At 54.8% G+C, this 18817-nt stretch overlaps 1 protein-coding gene across 1 annotated transcript in view; it reads left to right on the top strand.

Moving 5' to 3' along the window:
* The first annotated feature begins 3921 nt into the window (after positions 1-3921).
* Positions 3922-18817, top strand: part of PCP4 (Purkinje cell protein 4) — a 56619-nt gene continuing 41723 nt past the window's right edge. The window contains exon 1 of the mRNA XM_056119608.1: positions 3922-3972. Coding sequence (XP_055975583.1) covers positions 3964-3972 — 9 coding nt within the window. The 5' untranslated portion in view covers positions 3922-3963. The remainder of the gene's footprint in view (positions 3973-18817) is intronic.

The raw sequence follows: 18817 nt of genomic DNA on the forward strand, positions 1-18817 counted from the left end.
AGATGCATGCAGACAGAGGGACAGTACCATCTTTATTTGAGTAGCTTGACTGCCGCAGGTGGAGGTTTCGGGCATGGTGGCGGGGCCAGCAGATCCTAGGGAAGGTCAAAGCCTCTTTCCTGAACCTTCTGGCAGAGGCGCAAGCCTGGAGACGTGCAGTGAGAATGAGGCTTTGCTCTGGCAGAATCTGCCCAGTTGTCGGGGCTGGGATGAGGCTGTGGTTTCTCGGCTGTCGCCAGGGACTCCCAGCCTTGGGCCAACACAGCGCTCCTGGGCTGGAGGAAGGAACTGTTTGAGATTCTCCGAAGGAACGTGCCAATGGCTAAAACATGAGTGCCCAGTGCTCACTGGTCAGGAGTGGGAGGTGGGCACCCCCAGGGACTGAAGCTAGTGCCCACCTGGGAGCAGAGAGGGCAGAAGTGGGGTGAGGAGAAACTGTGCTCAAGGGTCTGGCCCTGATCTACCACCCGCCTCTGTCCTGATGTCTGCCAGGCCCAGGGTTTGGTCTGGGCAGTGCCCACCTGTGGGAGCTGCCCCGCCCCCAGGCACAAGTAGAGGATGCAGAGTGAGAGGTGGGGTTCTGCCGTAAGTCCCCACACCCCTGAAATCTCACACCAGGATGTGGATGGCAGGCCTGAGCAGACGCCCGAGTGCTTCTCTACAGGCAGAGCCCCCAAGGAGGGTCCCCCAGCCCAACCCGCACCTCCCGGAGGAAGCACACTTCCCACAAGATGGAAAGAATCTCTTGGCATTCTTTGTGTGTTTTTTTTTTTATGAATGCTAGAATCATGTGTCTGCATTTTAATTCAGCAAGACTGCAGTGTCCCCCCCAATCTAAGAGAGGAAGCTGTAGATCCCAATCCCCCGAAGTTCTGAGAAATTTAGCCCCAGCTCATATGCGTAGTGCATGTGTGTTTTTTTTTTTTTTTTGCTTAGGCTGGCAGGGGGAGCTTCTAATTATCTCCGCATTTGCAAAGGAGGAGGAAGATTCCTCATAGGTGAGTGGAAGCCAGCGACTCGGGGCATGGGGGGCCTGGGGACCCCCCTTTCTGCTGGGCTGATCCAAGGAGTGAAGCTGCTTAAATAAGGGTGGACAGAAGGGCCAGCCTGTCCACAGACCCTGGGAGGCGGGGAGGGAGACCAAAGGGAGGCAGGAGGAATGTTGTACATGGACGTGGGGGTCTGTGTCATGCATGTGTGTGGCATGTGTGTGTGTGTGTGTGTGCGCATATGTCTCTGAGATGCACGTGAGTATATGTGAGGCATGGGCATGTGTTGTGTATATGCGATGCATGTGTTCCTATGAATGTAATGTGTGTGTGTGGTTGCATGCATGACTATGCATGGGACTTGGGAGCATGTTGTATGAATGTGATGCGTCTGTTCATATGAATGCAATGTATGTGCATGGTGTATGTGCTCATATGCATGTGCATGCATGGTACGGGTGAGTGTGGTCGTGTGTTGCATGTATGTTGGTGATGTTTATGTGTGATGCATGAGCGTGCACGTATGGTGCATGGGTGCAGGATGTGTGCATGCATGTGCAATGCACATGTTTACATGTATGTGTGATGTTTGGGAGCCGCATGTGCCTGCCTGCATGAGTCCACATGCTGTGTGTGCTTATACATATGTGCATAGGCGTGAAGATGGGTGAAAAGTGTGCTCTACCTTGGATCTTCTGCAACGATCCCTACTCCCACCTTTGTCTTGTTGGGAGCCCAGGGGGACACTTTCTCTCCTCGCCGTGTCCTTCTCCTGGACAGTGAGGCCCCCCCCAGTGTCCTCTCCTGGGCCAGTGAGGAGAGTGGGGGCCGCTGACCCACAATCCACCCAGGGGCGCTGCTTGTCTCCCAGGCTCCTCCTGGGGACCCAGCAGGAGGCTCGCTGAGGTTCTGCCTGTCCGGGAGCAGCTCGGGGGCCAGTGACTGTGGCTCCAAGGTTCTGCAGAGACCCAGGCTCTGAGGACTGTACCCCAGAACCACCGTGGAGGCTGTTCTCTGGCAGTGAGGAAGACTATGCAGGAATGCAAGCTTGTCGTGGCCAAGGAGGTGGGGGGAGGGTGGCCCTGAGAACAGCAAGGCCAAAGAAGGATGTCTTTGAAGGTCAGAGGTCAGGCACAAGGGATGGGGGCTGGGGGGAGGAACAAGGTCGTGGAGGAGCTGGGCACGGGGGGGGTGGGGGGGACCCGACACAGTCACCCTAATTTCTCACCTGGCTACGGCCAGGGACAGCTGCCTGTGCGTCCTCTCTTTGGGGGACAGTTGTCATGTGCAGCCCTGTGACCAGGCCGGGTCCCCGTGGGCATGTGGGGGGAGCCGTGGGAGTGGGGGCTTTGGCCGGGGGGAGGAGATGCCGCATGCTGTGGCCACGCAAACTCATCAAGGCCTTGGAGTCTCTGGCCAGAGGAGGCTCAGGGTGGACAGGCAGGGCAGCCCAGGCTGGGGGTGATCCCTCCCCCTGGGGCAGAGCCAAGGCCATCCTCTGTGACCCCACAGGGGGTGGCTGTCAGGGACCCCTGGCTGCGTGGGGAGTAAGGACCAGCGGGCAGGCGATGGGGTGCAGCAGGAGGTGGGCACAAGGGCAGAAGCGTGGCCCTGAGAGGAGCGGGAGACCATGGTTCCCCAGAAACCAGGGTGGGGCACTCAGTGCCGGCTTCTTCTTCCCCAAGTGCAGGCCCCTGAGCTCTCAATCCCGTCACTGAGTGGACCGTGACACCCCAGATGACGTGTCACTGACTTGGGTGGTTTTCTGTGATTCGAGTCTTATTTTGGCTTCGGGGCATCTAACCCAGTGATGCTCAGGGGCAAGGTGTATCAGCTCAGGCAGATGGTAACTGTTAGGTCCCTCATCCCCAACGAGAGTGCCTTCTTGTGGGGAGTGCTGGAGCAAGCCCCTGGGCCCCTTGTAAATAGGGCTGGCTCTTGCTTTCATGGGGCCAGGATTTTGGTCAACGTCTCAGGCTGGCTGCTGAGACCCTAAGAGCCTCTCAGTATCTGTTGAAAACCATAATGCATGCCCCAAAGTAGAGAGTATGGGGGAAATTGTCTGCCATGGAGGCATGTGGAGGGTGGGAAAGAGGGGGATACTAGGGACATTGGTGGCGGAGAACGTGCACTGGTGGAGGGATGGGTGTTCGATCACTGTATGACTAAAACTCAACCATGAAAGCTTTGTAACTGTATCTCACGGTGATTCAACAACATAATAATAGATATTACTGGGGCTGGAGCCATAGCACAGCAGGTAGGGCGTTTGCCTTGCACGCGGTCAACCCGGGTTCGATTCCTCTGCCCCTCTTGGAGAGCCCGGCAAGCTACCGAGAGTCTCTTGCTTGCACGGCAAAGCCTGGCAAGCTACCTGTGATATATTCGATATGCCCAAAACAGTAACAACAAGTCTCACAATTTGTTGTGAGACGTTACTGGTGCCCGCTCGAGCAAATCGATGAACAACGGGAAGACAGTGCTACGGTGCTACATTATTGATATTAATGAGTCCTAATTAAAAAAAAAACGCACCTTAATTGCTACTTTCTTATGGAAGAAACATGGCTTTACGGTGATGCATAAGGCTCTGGTACCCACGATGGAATGTTAACGCACATCCACGTAGTGTTTGGTTTAGCAGCAGAGGCCTGGCCCCCACCCCAGCCCTCCCCCTTGCTCCCCCAGAGAATCCAGCATTTTCTTCCCTGGCTGCTGGAGGGCGGAGGGCACCCGGCCTGCCCCGCGCCTGGGCTCCACTAGGTGGCCTCGCCGCTCTCAGCTCCGGCAGGCAGCCCGCACACAGGTGAAGGGCTCTCATTGGCTTCCGCGAGGCGTGATGCCACCCGCAGCCCCTTTTAAGAGCAAAGGCAGGAAGGGAGGAGAGAGCCTGAGCCGTGGAGCTGTGCGTGCCGGGCCAGCCAGCAGCCAGCCAGCAAGTGCCGATCCCGGAGCAGCCGTGTGAGAAGCCAACATGAGCGAGGTGAGTGGGCTTCCCCTTCGAGGTGCTGGCCACACGTTCAGTCTCCGCACACCTCCCCATGAAGGGTCTCCAAGGCAAGCCGGGAGTCCTGGAGCCCCGTTGCTCTTTGCTGGGAGAATCGCTCTGCTGCTTCCCCGGGGGTTGGTCCAGCAGGTGCAGACCTGGGCTCAGCTTGCAACTTAAAACAAAACAAAACAAAACAAAAAAACACCCTTCACCAGAGCTGGGGCTTTTGATGTCATTGTGACTTTGGAAAGTGCTCCGGTTGCAGCCATCGGAAAGGAAAGCCTGGTTTGGGAGGTGCTGGTTGGTGGGGACTGGGTTTGCATTGCTTATCTGGGGAGGTCCCTTTGGGGGCCTCTGCAGGCAGGTGTCTGTGGAGAGTCAGTCTGGAAGGGCAGTGTGGTGTGGGGGGGTCGGGGAGGGTGTTCCCCTGCCTGGCGTGTGCAGAGTGGAAGCCCCCCTGCACCAACCCCCTGGGGGAGGGGGCAGGGCTGCACAGCTGAGGGGCCAGCCAAGCCCCCTCAAGCGTGAGTGGGAGTGTGGGGTGAGGCTGGGGCTGCCGGCAGCCTTTGCAAGCTCAGGTTGCTCCGAGTGTGTTTCTGCAGACGAGCGCGCCTTGCACACAGCCCCGACAGCTCCGTTTTACGAGGAGGCTCTCTCTCTCTCTCTGAGACAAGGTGGGGCTTGGGGTGGCTCGCCAGTGCCCGGGAATTTGCCTCGACAATCCAGATGCTTGGCAGAGAGCTTTTATCTCCTCAATCTTCATTTATTATGATTTTTTTTGCACAGATGGGGAGGGGTCCTTTTATTTATTCATTTTGGGAAGCCTGAAGACTTCAGGGTGAATACCGCCCCACTGCTGCCTGGGTCTCTCTGCCTGTGGCTTCTGTCCCAGACTCTGCAGGAAACGGGTGGGGAGGCAGGGGATCTGTGGAATGGGCTCTGTCAGGCGGTCACAGGCTGGTGGCAGGCGGGGTGAGCACGGGGTGACCATGGGTAGGAGGGCACCTCCCAGGGCTAACTCCACGCACGGTGCCGCTAGCTCTCAGCGTTTTTCCCGCGGTCCGATGTGTACCCGTCCTTGCACCTCTCAGCCAGTTGGGACGTCAGCATCTGATTATTCCCAAGGGACAGATGAGACCACCGAGGCAGCGGGAGGGAGGATTCATGGCAGGTGCTTCCAAGTCACTGTGTGGGGAAGGGCAGGGTAGGACTTGAAGGTCTGGCTGCCCGCTGCCTCTTGGTGGCCCTGTGCTGTGGAAGTCCCCTGTGGACAGTGAGAAGGAGCAGAAGGAGGATGTGAAGACCCCCAGAACCCAGATGGGCTCTGAAGGTTGGGGCAGGGGCTTCTAATGCCACTGTGCATGGGAGGGTGACTTCCTGTGGTCTCTGCAGAGCTCTCAGAAGCTTCTGGGAGGCAAGGCTGCCGTGGCTGGCTGGCCAGCCATGTGGGCTGGCTTCGTACCCACGGCTGGAGGGGCTGGAGACCAGCACTGCTCTGAGTGGGTGGGAGCCGGGGACCTTTCCTCAAGCAAATGAACTAGCCCAGGGTTCTGGGGGAGAAGATGGTCTCCCCTCTGCGGCCCCGGCCCCGCCCTGGCTGGCATCTCAGCTTCATCTGCGCTGAGCCCTGGGGGCCCAGCTGGGCACGCCCACTTTACCCTGGGTCCCCCCCTCAGCCTGTTTCTGTTGAGGGCATCACCGGGCATCCTGTGTGCTCCCCTCCCCTCTCCTCCCCCAGCCCAGGGTTCCGTCAGACGCTTGGCAACGGGGCAAATGTGGAGACTCAGCCGTTTCCCCTGGCTAAACCCCCACCGTGCCTGTCTTGCTCCGATGTCCGTACAGACCCCCTCCTATCTCCTTCTCTGCAGCTTCTCACCCCTCACCAGAGAATGGCGGCCCCGCGCTCTGCCCAGTGTGGGAGCCCCTTGGCCCCTTGCAGTCCCCACGCTCCTCAGCTCTTCCCAGGCCACACCTGCCCTTCCAGTGGAACTTCAACCCTCAGGAAGCCTTGAATGAAGCGCCCAGGAGCACCTTTCCCTTCAGGGTGGGGAGCCCAAGCAGGTTTCTCTGTGCACCCCACGCCCTGCTCCTGCCCGGGAGATGCTCCCCGAGTCTCCGGGGCTCCGAGCACTCAGGCGAGAGTGGAGCGCCAGCTGGAGCCTGGGCCAAGCCTCCCTCCAGCTTCAGGGCCCAGTGTGTGTGTTGGGGGGGGGGGGTTTCCCAGGCTCTGAGCTCCCAGGAGGGCCTCTGTCCTTGGGTCTCCAGGGCTGCAAGAGGAGGGAGGGGCGCCCCACTTGCCTCTGCCATTCAGAAGGCGACTTCCTGACGCAGGGGTCCCTGACTGTGTTTTGTTTTTCTTTGGGGGGGGGGGAGCAGGGAGGGAACTGTGTTGGGAAAGAGCAGCTCGCACGGAGCAAGACGAGGAAACGGCCAAATTTAGGGCGAAATGTGAGAGCGTGGAGGTGGCGGGTGGGGGCGTCTCGTTTCCATTTCAGGAGGACAGGGATGTCACATGTGCCTGGAACCTTCCACTGCACGAGCCAAAGGCAGGTCCCCTCGTCCACCCTCGGGAACCCCGACCACGGACCTTGTCTGTCCCCCCCACCCCATCCCCCGAGGCTCCCACCTAAAGTGGCCACACAGTCTCGGGGTCAGTCCTGGTTTGTCTCACGGAGGTGTCTGTCAGAAGTTTCTTTGCCAAGGGACTTGGTTTGAGAGCGGGCAGGGGTTCGTGTGCCATGAAGCCCAGAGCAGCAGTGGGTGTACGAAGGACTCCGACTCAGGGCTCTCTGGGAAGAGTCCTTCCACGCCCTTCGGTTTCATGGTGGGGGTTGGAAGTGACAAATCAGCCCCCCAGGAGTACGCCAGGTTGTGTCTTCCTGTCTCTCATCAGACAGTGCTCCCTGGGAGAAGATGGACTCGGGCATGAGCACCGCTGAGGTCACTCAAGGTCAAACCTGTAAACCCACGAATCTGGCCTTCCCCCAGAACCAGAAGCTGCCGCCGTCCGCAGTTGACCTTTCGAGACAGGGAGAAGCAACGAGTAGCACCTCTTGGCGCAGAGAGGCAAGGGGAGGGACCCCTCGGGAATCTTGGGTGAGGGAATAGAAAAGACATAGTTTCTAAATCACCCGTGGCAGTGACCTGGGGTTGACAGAGCCAGCCAGCGGGGCAAACCTCTGCTGACCTAAGCAGTACAGTGAAAAAATTCTTAGAGGGAACATGAACTTTGAGTGATGTCATTTGGAGCGGAGCAGGTACTAATGAATGGGTGATTACTTGAAATCAGTTAAGCACAGATTTGAAGGACTCGAGGGGTGGCTGAATAAAACGTGGGTTTTTTTTTTTTTGCATCGGGTCCCAAAGACCGAGTGACAGAAGAGAAATGGCAATTCAATTTCTTATGTAATTTTAACTTCATTTGGAGTGTGCCTGAGCAGAGATGCAGGGAGATGCAGCAAAACCATATGCTTTCGCTGGATCACACTCTCTCTGCCGTGACAGGCGCCGAGAGGTGTAGAAAGACCGCCAATTAAGCTGGTGCTTTCAGGCCAACTTTCCCTGACTGGAAAGAGGCCCCGGGTAGGCAGGAAAGTGTCTTTGTGGGGCTGAGGATTGCAGGGGATTGCTTTAACTCTGGTTGCCCAGATCCTGGGTTTCACGAACTAAGGCGGATGGGATTAAGCAGCCTGGCTGGTTTTCCGCCTTTAAATTCTCCGAATGACAGGACACAAGACGGATTGTTGTTTGTTTTTTTTCCAGAAAGCAAAGCTGAATCAAAGTATCAATTGATTTTGCTAAGAGTTCAGCAGAATCTTGTGCTCGATATAAAAAAAAAATAAACAAACTTGTGTTTTTGTGATGCAATGTGTCCCGAATCGGTTCTCCGCTCTCTTCCCAGTTTGTCTCTGTCCCCACCCGGTCGACCACAGGGCTCTCGGTTCCATCAGTTCCACTTTAACACACGAAGAGCAGAGGGCTCTCAGGCCTGGGGCTTGAGACGAATCTTCCAGTATGCGCTTCTTAGGGCTGGAAGGCTGGATGAGATGGATTTGAGATGACGGTCATGTGTGTGTTTCAATCCTGGACTGGTGTTTCTGTAAAACACAAGAGTAAAGAATCGTCTCATGGAGCCCCTGAGATAGCGCAGGGCCTGTGGCCGGTCCCCGTCCAGCCCCTCACTGGGTACCATCAGGAGTGAGCTCTGAGCTCTGCTGGCTGGGGTCCTCTCCGTTGAAGTTCTACTTGCTGTGGGGTGTGCCGACAAGCACCAGCCTCTCCTACGAGGGGGGCTTAAAAGAAAAATATGTCTTCTGTGCCTTGGAGACTGGAAGTCGGGGACCAGCATGGGGGATGGTCCTGTTGAGCGTCTAACCGGTCACTTCCTCCATGGGTGGGTGACACAGGCAATTTCTCTCCTGTCTCTTTATTAGGATGCTAGAGTAGACCTGAGGCTCCACCCTCATCAGTGCATCACCCCCACAAGGCCCTGCCGTTTCCCAACACCCTTTAGATTCAGAAGTTAAAGTCTCGTAATTTGTGGGGGAGGGGGAGACCACGAACTGCCACCCCTAGAAGGTTTATGGGAATGAGACCCCCAAGACCAAACTCTCTGAGGGCAGGAACAGATGCCAGCGTGCTCCCATCCAGACTTTGGCTGGATCCTGGGCTTGGGGTCGATGGTTCCGTAGGCAAAGCACAGGCTTTGCAGAAAGCCCAAGAAAGGCAGAAAGCCTGGCCGCGGGCAGAGCGCCTGGCATTTGGGGAGGTGCCAAGGCCAGCAGGAGTGCTGGGAGGAGCTGGAGCTCCGAGACTCCATCACGCAGGGCTCCAAGGAGGCCCCAAGGCTTACGACACGTTCTCTGGAATTTGGATCAAGGGGCTGCGTGGGAGAAGGGGGTCTCATTGTCCGGGAGAACCAACGTGGTGCTCTCTGGTTCTGCATAGGCACTGTAGCACTGTAGCATTGTCCTCCCATTATTCATCGATTTGCTCGAGCGGGCCCAGTAACGTCTCCATTGTGAGACTTGTTACTGTGTTTGGCATATCGAATACGTCACGGGGAGCTTGCCAGGCTTTGCCGTGCGAGCCAGATACTCTCGGTAGCTTGCCAGGCTCTCAATATTAGTGATGACTTTGTATTGTTTTGTTTGGGGCCCACCCCCGGTGGTGTCCAAGGCTGATTCCCGGCTCTGTGCTCAGGGATCACTCCTGGTGGGCTCAGGGATGGGACCATATCCCTGGAAAACTGCTGAGACGCTTGTAGTCGCAGACCTCAGGCAAATCGGTTTCCTGTTACAATCGAGCAGCCTGTTCTTCTGAGATGCTTCTGGGCTCCTTTGCACAAACCAATCTGCACCCGCGGCACACTGCGGGCATCCCGTGTGCGTGAGGCTTGTCTGTATCTAGTAAACAGCTTGAAGTTTGCTGCAGCGTCTCACAGAGTCTCTTTTCCACTCTCTTGTTCCCCAGAGGGAATGGTTGAGACACTCGGCTACCGTCACCGCTGAAGAGGCCTCTTCTGTGAAATGCCACATTTTTTTTCTATTGGGCAGAGAGCACAGACCTAGTGGTTCTCAGGGTTTACTCCTGGCTTTGAGCTTGGGGTCACTCCTGGCAGAGCTTGGAGGACCTTATGTGGTGCTGACCTACTGTGCTATCTTACCAGTTCTGTGTCTAACTCTTTTTTTTTTTTTTGCTTTTTTGGTCACACTGGTGATGCTCAGGGGTTCCTCCTGGCTCTGCACTCAGGAATTACCGCTGGCAGTGCTTGGGGGACCATATAGGATGCTGGGAATCAAACCCAGGTCGGCCCCATGCAAGGCAAATGCCCTCCCCGCTGTGCTATCGCTCCAGCCCCCAGTGTCTGACTCTTAAATAGCCGCTTGAGATGTAAGAGGAAGGCCAGTCTGGCTCGGAAAGCAGGGGCTCATCCTGCGTGAAAGCTTGCTTGCAGGGCAAGGGAGGGAAAGGAAGCTGGAAGATGAGACTTAAAGGGTAGTGACAAGGTCAGAGTCCCTCTCACAGGGAAGGAGATGGAGTCTGGGAGCTGGTCTCTGCACGTGAGGGGCTAGACTTTCCCAGAAAGAATTCTCTCACGTCCTTCGGCTCACATCCCTTCACCAACCACCGGGAGATGGGCCTGTAATCTTAGTTTTAAAAGGCTGGTTGGGTCAGAGAGTACAGTGGGTAGGACTGGTCCCTACACAGCTGACCCTGGTTCCAACCCTGGCACTGCGTAGGGTCCCCTGAGCACCGTCAGGGGTGATTCCTGAGTGCAGATCCAGGAATAAACCTTGAGCATTGCTGGGTATGACCCAATCCTTCCATACAAAGTCAATACAATACTTGTTTATGACTCTATGAAGCTGTTTGTAGCTGGTGGCCTTGGTGTAATGCTTCCCTAGTCTGATGTCCCATGGGTGTGACTTGGCACCTCCAAGGAAGCGATCATCTGTCCCTTAGAACCCACAAGATAGTGATGAGTTACCTGCAACTTTGTACCTCTCCTGCAGACGGGACTGAGGGACGAGAATGGCTCATTGCATGGCTGTAACCGATGAAGGAGAAGTTCTGATGAGGGGCTGTGTGCTCCCCTGGGGAACGTGTCCCCAAGACCTGATTTTGGATGTTCAGCCACTGTGCTTTTCTGTTCACTGTCACATGGCAAGTTCCAAAATTATGACATGATTTAAGAAATGACACATTTTAGAGAGGTAAGATTCTTAGGCTTGTGGTTTTCCTATTAAGTAATAGCTACCGACTCACTTGGGGCTGTTCAGAAAAAAATGTCAATTTTTTTTCTTTTTCTTTTTGCTTTTTGGGTCACACTCGGCAATGCACAGGGGTTACTCCTGGCTCTGCACACAGGAATTACTCCTGGTGGTGCCTGGAGGGACCATATGGGATGCTGGGAATTGAACCCGGGTCGGCCACATGCAAGACAAATGCTCTACCTGCTGTGCTATTGCTCTAGCCCCCAAATGTCTGTTTTTGTTTGTTTTGTTTGGGTACCACACCAGGCTATGCTCTGGACTTTACTCCTGGTGATGTACTCAGGGATCACTCCTGGAGGGCCTGGGGACTGTGTGTGGCACCAGCAAGAGAACCCGAGTCACATGTATGCGAGGCAAGTGCCCTACCCACTGTACTATTTCTCTGGCCCCTGAATGTCATCTTTTTATTGAATTTAGCAATGTGGCTGACTTTTTTTTTAGATTTTTATTAGTGAAACACCATGAGGTACAGTTGTAGATTTACACATTTTTGTGCTTGGGTTTCAGTTATACAATGATTGAATATCCATCCCTCCACCAGTGCCCATTCTCCACCACCACTGATCCCAGTATTCCTCCCACTCCCTATCCCCCCCATCCCACCCTGCCTTTGTGGTAGGGTATTCCCTTTTGTTCTCTCTCTCTCTCCTTTTGGGTGTTGTGGTTTGCAAAAGAGGCATTGAGTGGCAATCATGTTCGGTCTAAGGTCTTCTCTCAGCACACATCTCCCATCCTGGGAGGATTCTCCCAACACCCTTTATTTGGTCCTCCCTTCTCTATCTGAGCTGCCTTTTCCCCCAGGGTGTGCGGCTGGCCTCCAATGTGGCTGACTTTTTAATTGGTCACCGGTTTACAACACTGTACTGTTTTGGAAGTACGGCTTCTTCACACCTGCAGGCACTTGCTCACCCATGCTCATCTCCTCAGTTCTCCTACCTGCCCTCACCCTCACCCCCCAAGGGACTGTCATCAATCCGAAACCCCATAAGCAAAAATTCAAGGGGCCTTAGCGCCACCATGACGGAGCCCCCTGGCCTCTTCCTGCCTCTTGCAGCCATTCTCATGGTCTGAGTCACTTCCGTTGGGTTCCGGAAGTCCATCTCCCTAGTTGATTTATTCCCCACCTAGGCATGACACCATCGGGGTCTTTCTCCTGCTGATGGACTTCATTCCACAGCACGCCCTCTCGTTCCCTCCACCTTGCGGGCCAGGGCCTGGGTTGCTGGATGCCCTGGGCGTCGTCAATGCGTGTCTTCCAGCTCCTCTGCTCTTCTCATCCTGGCCTGGGCTGTGATCAGCTTGGCGCATCTCTCTCTCCCAGCTAGAGTTGCTGCCTCCTGCGTCTGTGTTTAGTGTTTGGGGTATCTTCACACTGTTTCCCACAGAAACTGAACCTGTCTACGTTCCCATCCGCAGTGCACTGGAGTTTTTATCCCTCCCTCCCTCCACCTGCTTTAATGGTTCCTAGTTCCCTTGAGATCAGAAGAAAGAAAGAACTCTTAAGAACTAGATAATAGTAATAATAATGACAAAACCAACAAAAAACATGGGCAGAAGATCAAGAGGACACTTCTCCAGAGTCTCCCCCTCCCCTTTGTCCCATTCCCCCACAGTAGCTGAATGAGCTGGGATGGCCTGGCCACCGTAGTTAGTGACACGATGAGCTTTGACTTCCAACTGCTCAGTTCCTTGTCCTCAAGGGGTGAGAAGCCTAGGGGTGACACCAGTGTGGACACTCTAACCCACACTGAGAGGGCCAGGGGCTGACGCCCACCTTTAAAAATGAGTCTTCTCATGCTTTTCCAAGAGCTGTAGGCGATCAAAGTAGACAACACCTCAAACTCTTATGTCTGAGGCACCTTCCCAAACAACTCCAGGGAAATTGCCCGATTCTGAGCTCTCTTTCACTCTCCCTCTCTCCTCTCTCCTCTCTCTTCTCTCTCTCTCCTCTCCCCTCTCCCTCTCTCTCCTCTCTCTCCTCCTCTCTCTGTCTTCTGTCTCTCTCCTCTCTCCTCTTTATCTCACTCTCCCTCTTCCTCTCTGTCTCCTTTCTCTCCTCTATCTCTCCCTCTCTCTCCTCTTTCTCCCTCTCTCTCCTCTTCTTTCTCCTCTCTCTCTCTCTCTCTCTCTCTCTCTCTCTCTCTCTCTCTCTCCATCCTCGCTAGCTCTCCCCTCCGGTTTCCATAATGAATATCACTCTATTTTGGGACGCTTGCAAAGGCTGCATTTCGACTCTTTGCGCCCTCCTGCTTCTGATGCCATGAATGTCACCCCTCTGGTATGGTGTGGACATGAAATATCGGCATTAGTCTTTAGAACCTGGCCTGTTTCATGGCCAAGAACGCCCTCCACGTTCTCTCAGCCCATAGATGCCGCTGCTGCTCTGCAGGAATTCAGAAAGCAGCTTCCCTGGGGCGGGAGTGTGGACATTACTGAGAGGGGCATCGGATAATCCACAAATCCTCTTACTGGAGTCCGAGTCCCTGCCCGACCAGCAGGACCATAATCTGAAAGCATCTTACTATTAGGGGGGCACGGGGTGGGGCTGAAGACCCCCAGCTGGGTTTCCTCAGCTTTTCCCTCTCCATATCACAACATTAGCATTAACCAGGTATCAGTGAGTGATGACATTTTTCTTCTATTTTTTTTTTTTTTGCTTTTGGGTCACATCCGGCAATGCACAGGGGTTCCTCCTGGCTCTACACTCAGGAATTACTCCTGCTGGTGCTCAGGGGACCATATGGGATGCTGGGGATCGAACCCAGGTTGGCTGCGTGCAAGGCAAACGCCCTACCTGCTGTGCTATCACTCCAGTCCCATTTTTCTTCTTAACCTTAAATCCTAAGTCCTATGGGCAGAAATTCAAGGGGCCTCAGCACCATTGTGACCGAGCACCCTGGCTGCTCAACTCGGTCTCCTCTACAGTCTGAGCCAGTGGTGTTCCCCAAACTCCTGCTCTACTCTGCTGTGCACTGGACACAGCGGCCACGTCCACCCCCGGGGCCATCAGCCTGCGCCCAGACTCTGACCTCCTGAAAATCTCTCTTTCCTCTGTCATCTTGAAAGGTGGTGAATGAAAGAAGGCTGCGGCAGGTCATTTCATTCAAAATTGTCATTTCAAAATGGAACAGGATGCCCGAAGGCCCGGCCAGCTCTGCGCCACAGCAAGGGCTCACTCACACATTTCCTGTTCCATTAAAAGTCTCATTTTCTGTGACGCCCCGAATCTAGCCTCGTTTCTCTTACACCTGTCCCCGTTCCATTTAGGACATTGACATGAAATATATTCGAAATCATATTGTCCTGGATTTTCTTCCTAGGAGCCTCCAGGGGAAAAAAAAAAAGAACAGTGGCAGAAATCTTGGCACAGCCTCCTTTTCAGTTTGGGGGTACACCCAGCCATGCCAGAAGAAAACTCTTGGCTCAGGGGTTGCCCCTTGGTGGTGTCCAGGGGTCCACGTGGTGCTCTGGATGGAATCTAAGTGGGGTTTCTGGGTGCCTACCCCTGGGAGCCATTGCTTTGGCCCCGACGTGCCATTCTTTCTTCCACAGTATTTCTGAGCTCAGAGTTTCCACTCAGTTGTCCTGGCCAGTGACACTCGTCACACAGGAGAAGTTGGACCATGCTGTCACTGCAGGGGCAGTTCAGGAAATCTTTGCCAACATGCTCTTCTGCCTTTCCTTGCAGACCTCCTTGACTTAGGGTACACACCAATCACTGGCTCCCCTTTCCTCTCCCCCACAATAGTTCTTTTTTCATTTTTTTTTATTTTATAAATTAGTTCACAATATTTCATGACATTTAATACTCAAACACCAACCCCACCACTGTTCCACCTTCCCACTACCATATTTCGGGTGTTTCCATCCTGAACCCCAATCCCTGCCCCAAAGCAGAACAGAAATAATGTAATATTTTTACTCTAAGTTACCCCCATAGTTCTGACCGCCCCACTTCCCATTAAAGCTCACAGAGAACATTGTCTCATGTCATGGAGACCCCAGAAGAAGCATAGGACTGGGAAAGCAAGGGAGAAGCTCCGAGCCACAGCAGCCGCCACCTTTTACTACTCTCTCTCTCTCTCTCTCTCTGCCTGCCAGATGATAGGAAACTTCAGAAGGCAGGACTTGGACTTTTGCCTCTTTTCACACAACTCCCAACGCAATCTGCACTCACGGGTATCCATGCTGTACCAGGGAATGAGCCAGACAAGGTCCCTGCCCTCAACCACTGGGGAGACCCACTTCCACCAAGGTGACTCTACCACAGGGTAGATATTGGGCTCAGTCCCATTCATAATATGCCACAGGGCCAATGCCGTTCCCTAGGACTGGGAAAGCAAGGGAGAAAAAGTTCAGAAGGATGTTACTGGAGAGGTCAGTGTTTACAAAGGCAGGGTGCTCAGGCTGATGGAATGAAGGGGAACCAGCCTGGCGAATGGTTGATCTTTAAAAATTGTACCTGGGGCTGCAACGATAGCACAGCAGGTATGGCGTTTGCCTTGCATGTGGTCAACCGAGGATTCAATTCCCAGCATCCCATATGGTCCCCTGAACACCACCAGGAGTAATTCTTGAGTGCATGAGCCAGGAGTAACCCCTGTGCATCGCCGGATGTGACCCCTTCTCCCCCAAAAAAAAAGAAAGCAAAAAAAAAAATTGTATCTGATAGATCACATTTACATATCTGCATTTGTACTAGAATGCTCTAGAATGCTCCGGTTCATTTCTAACTCCCCGCTTACACGTGTTTTGGAAGGGTCGGACCCTTTCCCATTCTTATCAGTGAACAGGTGGGTTCCACGCCTGCATCTTCCTGGGAAAGCGGTGATCACATTGGCAGCATTACAGGGGGCCAATTGATGTGGGTTTTGGAAAGACATGAGGGGCGTGTGTTTGTAAAGTGCCCTGCTGTGTGTGGGGATACCCTCAGGAAAGCCTGGCTCCTGCTCTTCCTGGATTTCCTGCGTGCCTCAGTGGATGGAGGATCCTTCCTGTGTGAGTTTCACCCGGGTCAGCCGTGGGACTCAGTCTCATGGTGCACAGTCTCCACGGCCCAGAGGCTTCCTAGCCATCATCATTATTATTTTCTCCTCCTTGGAGCTTGTTCAAGGCCGGGGCTCATCCCTATATTTAGAGCTCTGTTCTCACATATGCATAAGTCCTGTCAAAATATCGAGATAATACAGTGCCACATCGCAAATATTATTTCTGGCAATGTTCTATACTTTGGAACTGTGGTTCTTCTACCTCGGCCTGAAGATTGCTTCTTAAAATAGACGTAGCGATTTGTCAAGTGCCTCCACCAAACACCTTCAAGCTCATCATTATCTCTTAAAATCCAGGTTTCATCTTTTTCACCTGCGGGGTGTGTGTGTGTGTGTGTGTGTGTGTGTGTGTGTGTGTGTGTGTGTGTGTGGTGTTGGCTGCCTTCAGGGCTCACCACCCTGTGAGTTTCCATGTCACAGTGTTTTTGCTGGGTTCTCACCAGGAGCCGAGAGGCGGGAACTCACAGGATAGCATCCTCCGCAGTTGAATTTTGGACGAGGATTCTGAATTCTCACAGGACTGAAATATAAATGCTGTGTCATGTGATTCTGGAGCTCCGGAGACACACTCAGGGGCTCCTTCTCTTCTCCTTGCTTGCCCTTTATCTTCTCCCAGGGGAGCGAGGCAGGAGTGCAGGACGGATGAGGGTGCCTCAGAGTCAGAGGCTTCCAGGAGATGGGCCTGGTTTGGGGCAAGGGAGTCATGGACTGTCCCACACCTGGGGGCGGGGGGACAGACAGGTGCGACGGTCGGGGGGGGGGGGACCCAGGGAGGAACACTGTAGCACTGTCTTCCTGTTGTTCATCGAGCGGGCCCAGTAATATCTCTATTGTGAGACTTGTTGTTACTGTGTTCGACATATCAAATACGTCACGGGTAGCTTGCCAGGCTTTGCATTGCTGGTGAGATACTCTCAGTAGCTTTGCCAGACTCTCCGAGAGGGGTAGAAGAATCAAACCCGGATCGGCTTGGTCGCCGGCGTGCAAGGTAAATGCCCTACCCGCTGGGCTATCGCTCCAGCCCTATCCAGCCCTATCGCTCTAGGGAGGAGAGATGAAAAACTGCCTCAGCCACCTTAGGAGTCTCACTCAAGGCACAGAGGTGGTAGATAAAGACTCTTGGTCGGGGAATAAGAAACGCCCAATGCATGAGGCACAGGGCGCATTTTAATAAAGTCAATTCTTCCGATGAAAATGTCAAGAGAGTGACGGGGGAGAAACCGGGAGGGCTCAGGGCATCAAAGTGAGGGATCACCCCAAGTGTGCCTATTGGGTTGGTCTTGGGGGTGGGGAGGGAAGTGTTTTCGGCTGCTCCTAGTGAAAATGCTGAACTCCTCGGACTTGGGAGCTCTCTGCTATCCCTGAACCCCTCTCTGTCTTACGTCTCTCCCTGAATCCTCCAGGTCTGTCTCTCCATCTCTCCCCAAGCCCCCCGGATCTGTCTCTACGTCTCTCCCTGAGAAAGGGGCTCTGGAAACGGCCAGCATCTGGCTAGGGAGTGGTGGTGCACGGGTCTCACCCCAGATCCGATGGGGTGTGCAGCCTGGCTCTGAGGGGGACCAACTGGCCTGACCCAGAAACCACCCAGGGGTGGGGGTGGGGGGCCAGAGCCTTTAAGCCCCATCAGGAGAATGGGACCTTGACATCGGTCCCCAAGCCTGAGGACTGCCTTTGTTTCTAGACCCGAAAGACCCAACCCAAACCCAAACCCAGTGTGCCACCCCCCCACCCACCCCCCAGTCCGCCCAGTTAGGTCTAGCTGTCCTCCCCCAGCATCGGGTGCTTCTCTGGATGGACATCCTGAAAGGTCCCTGGGTGAGGAGCCCTGCTCGCCTTGAGCTTTGCCAGACCCCCAGCTGAGTCAGGGCTAACTAAGGCCAGCCCTACTAGTGTGTCCAGCGGGGGAAGGGGGGCCCGCGTGGGGTTGGGGGGGGCGGTTCCCCTAAGGTGAGCAGAGGCAACCATGGGGGCTGAGTTTGTGCTCGTTCTAAAGGCTCACTCCTTGCCAGGGCACTGTTTGCCAGCAAGGGGCTCTGCGTTGCAGGGGGCTTTGGAAAGGAAGTGGGGGACGGGGGGATGGGGGCAATATCTATCACACAGGGGGCGACAACAGCAGAGTCGGGTGGGGCCATGTGATCAGGGGAGAAATTGCTAGAATTTCCCCCTCCCCGGGGAGGGTCTTGGTTTGCTGTTGGCACTGAGGTGGCTGATGTAGGACAAAGCATTCCCCCGATCTCCCAAAGTATACAACCCCAGACTTCTGCCACCTTCTGAGGCTATTTTTGTTTCAGTTGGGTAGGGGAAAGGGAAAAAAAAAATCCGGCTGCTTCTTATGACCAAAAAAGAAAGTCTCTAGCTTCAGAAGCCTCGGAACACCCTCTCGGAGAAGCACATTTCCCAGTGCTCGCTGCCAAATAAACATCTGCGCCTCGGCCGGGGAAGGCGTGAGCGGTAATGCGAGGGTTCCGCTCTGTGTAAGGATCCTGGTGGACGCCGGCCAGAGGGAGGGTCTGGAGACCCATAGCCGGGGAAGGAGGCAGCCCTGGGGGCCGCCTGGAGGAGGGGCACCATGATTTGGGAGGCGGCTCGCCCCATGTTCCCTGTGACGATGTGGGCCATGCAGGTCCCACATATGTCTGATCTGTGTGAAGGACCTCAGGGATTTCCATGGCCAGGGTGCTGTGGGGGAGCCCTTGAGCCCCTGAGCATGTCACGGAGCCCCTGGTCTTGCACTGGGGGCAGGGGTGGCACCCAAGTCAGAGCTGCTCTCTTCCAAGCCCAGGTCCTCTCCTCGGCCCAAAAAGGGGGCCCAGTGCCCCGAATTCTGAGCCAGTCTGCTCAGGTGACAGCCTGGCGAGGTGTGACGGCCCTCAGTGGCCCCTGCCCGTGTGATTCCCCAGCTCTGCGCCCCCAGCTGGAACCTGTTGGCTGGGCGGGGGTCACTGAGTACCAGCACCCCTCAGCTGGACACGGTGCTGTTGCTTGCATTGTGACAGGAGCACCTAGCAGCGAGCT

Source organism: Sorex fumeus, unplaced genomic scaffold (genome assembly GCF_029834395.1).
Source record: "Sorex fumeus unplaced genomic scaffold, SorFum_2.1 ptg000041l, whole genome shotgun sequence".
Lineage (NCBI taxonomy): Eukaryota > Metazoa > Chordata > Mammalia > Eulipotyphla > Soricidae > Sorex > Sorex fumeus.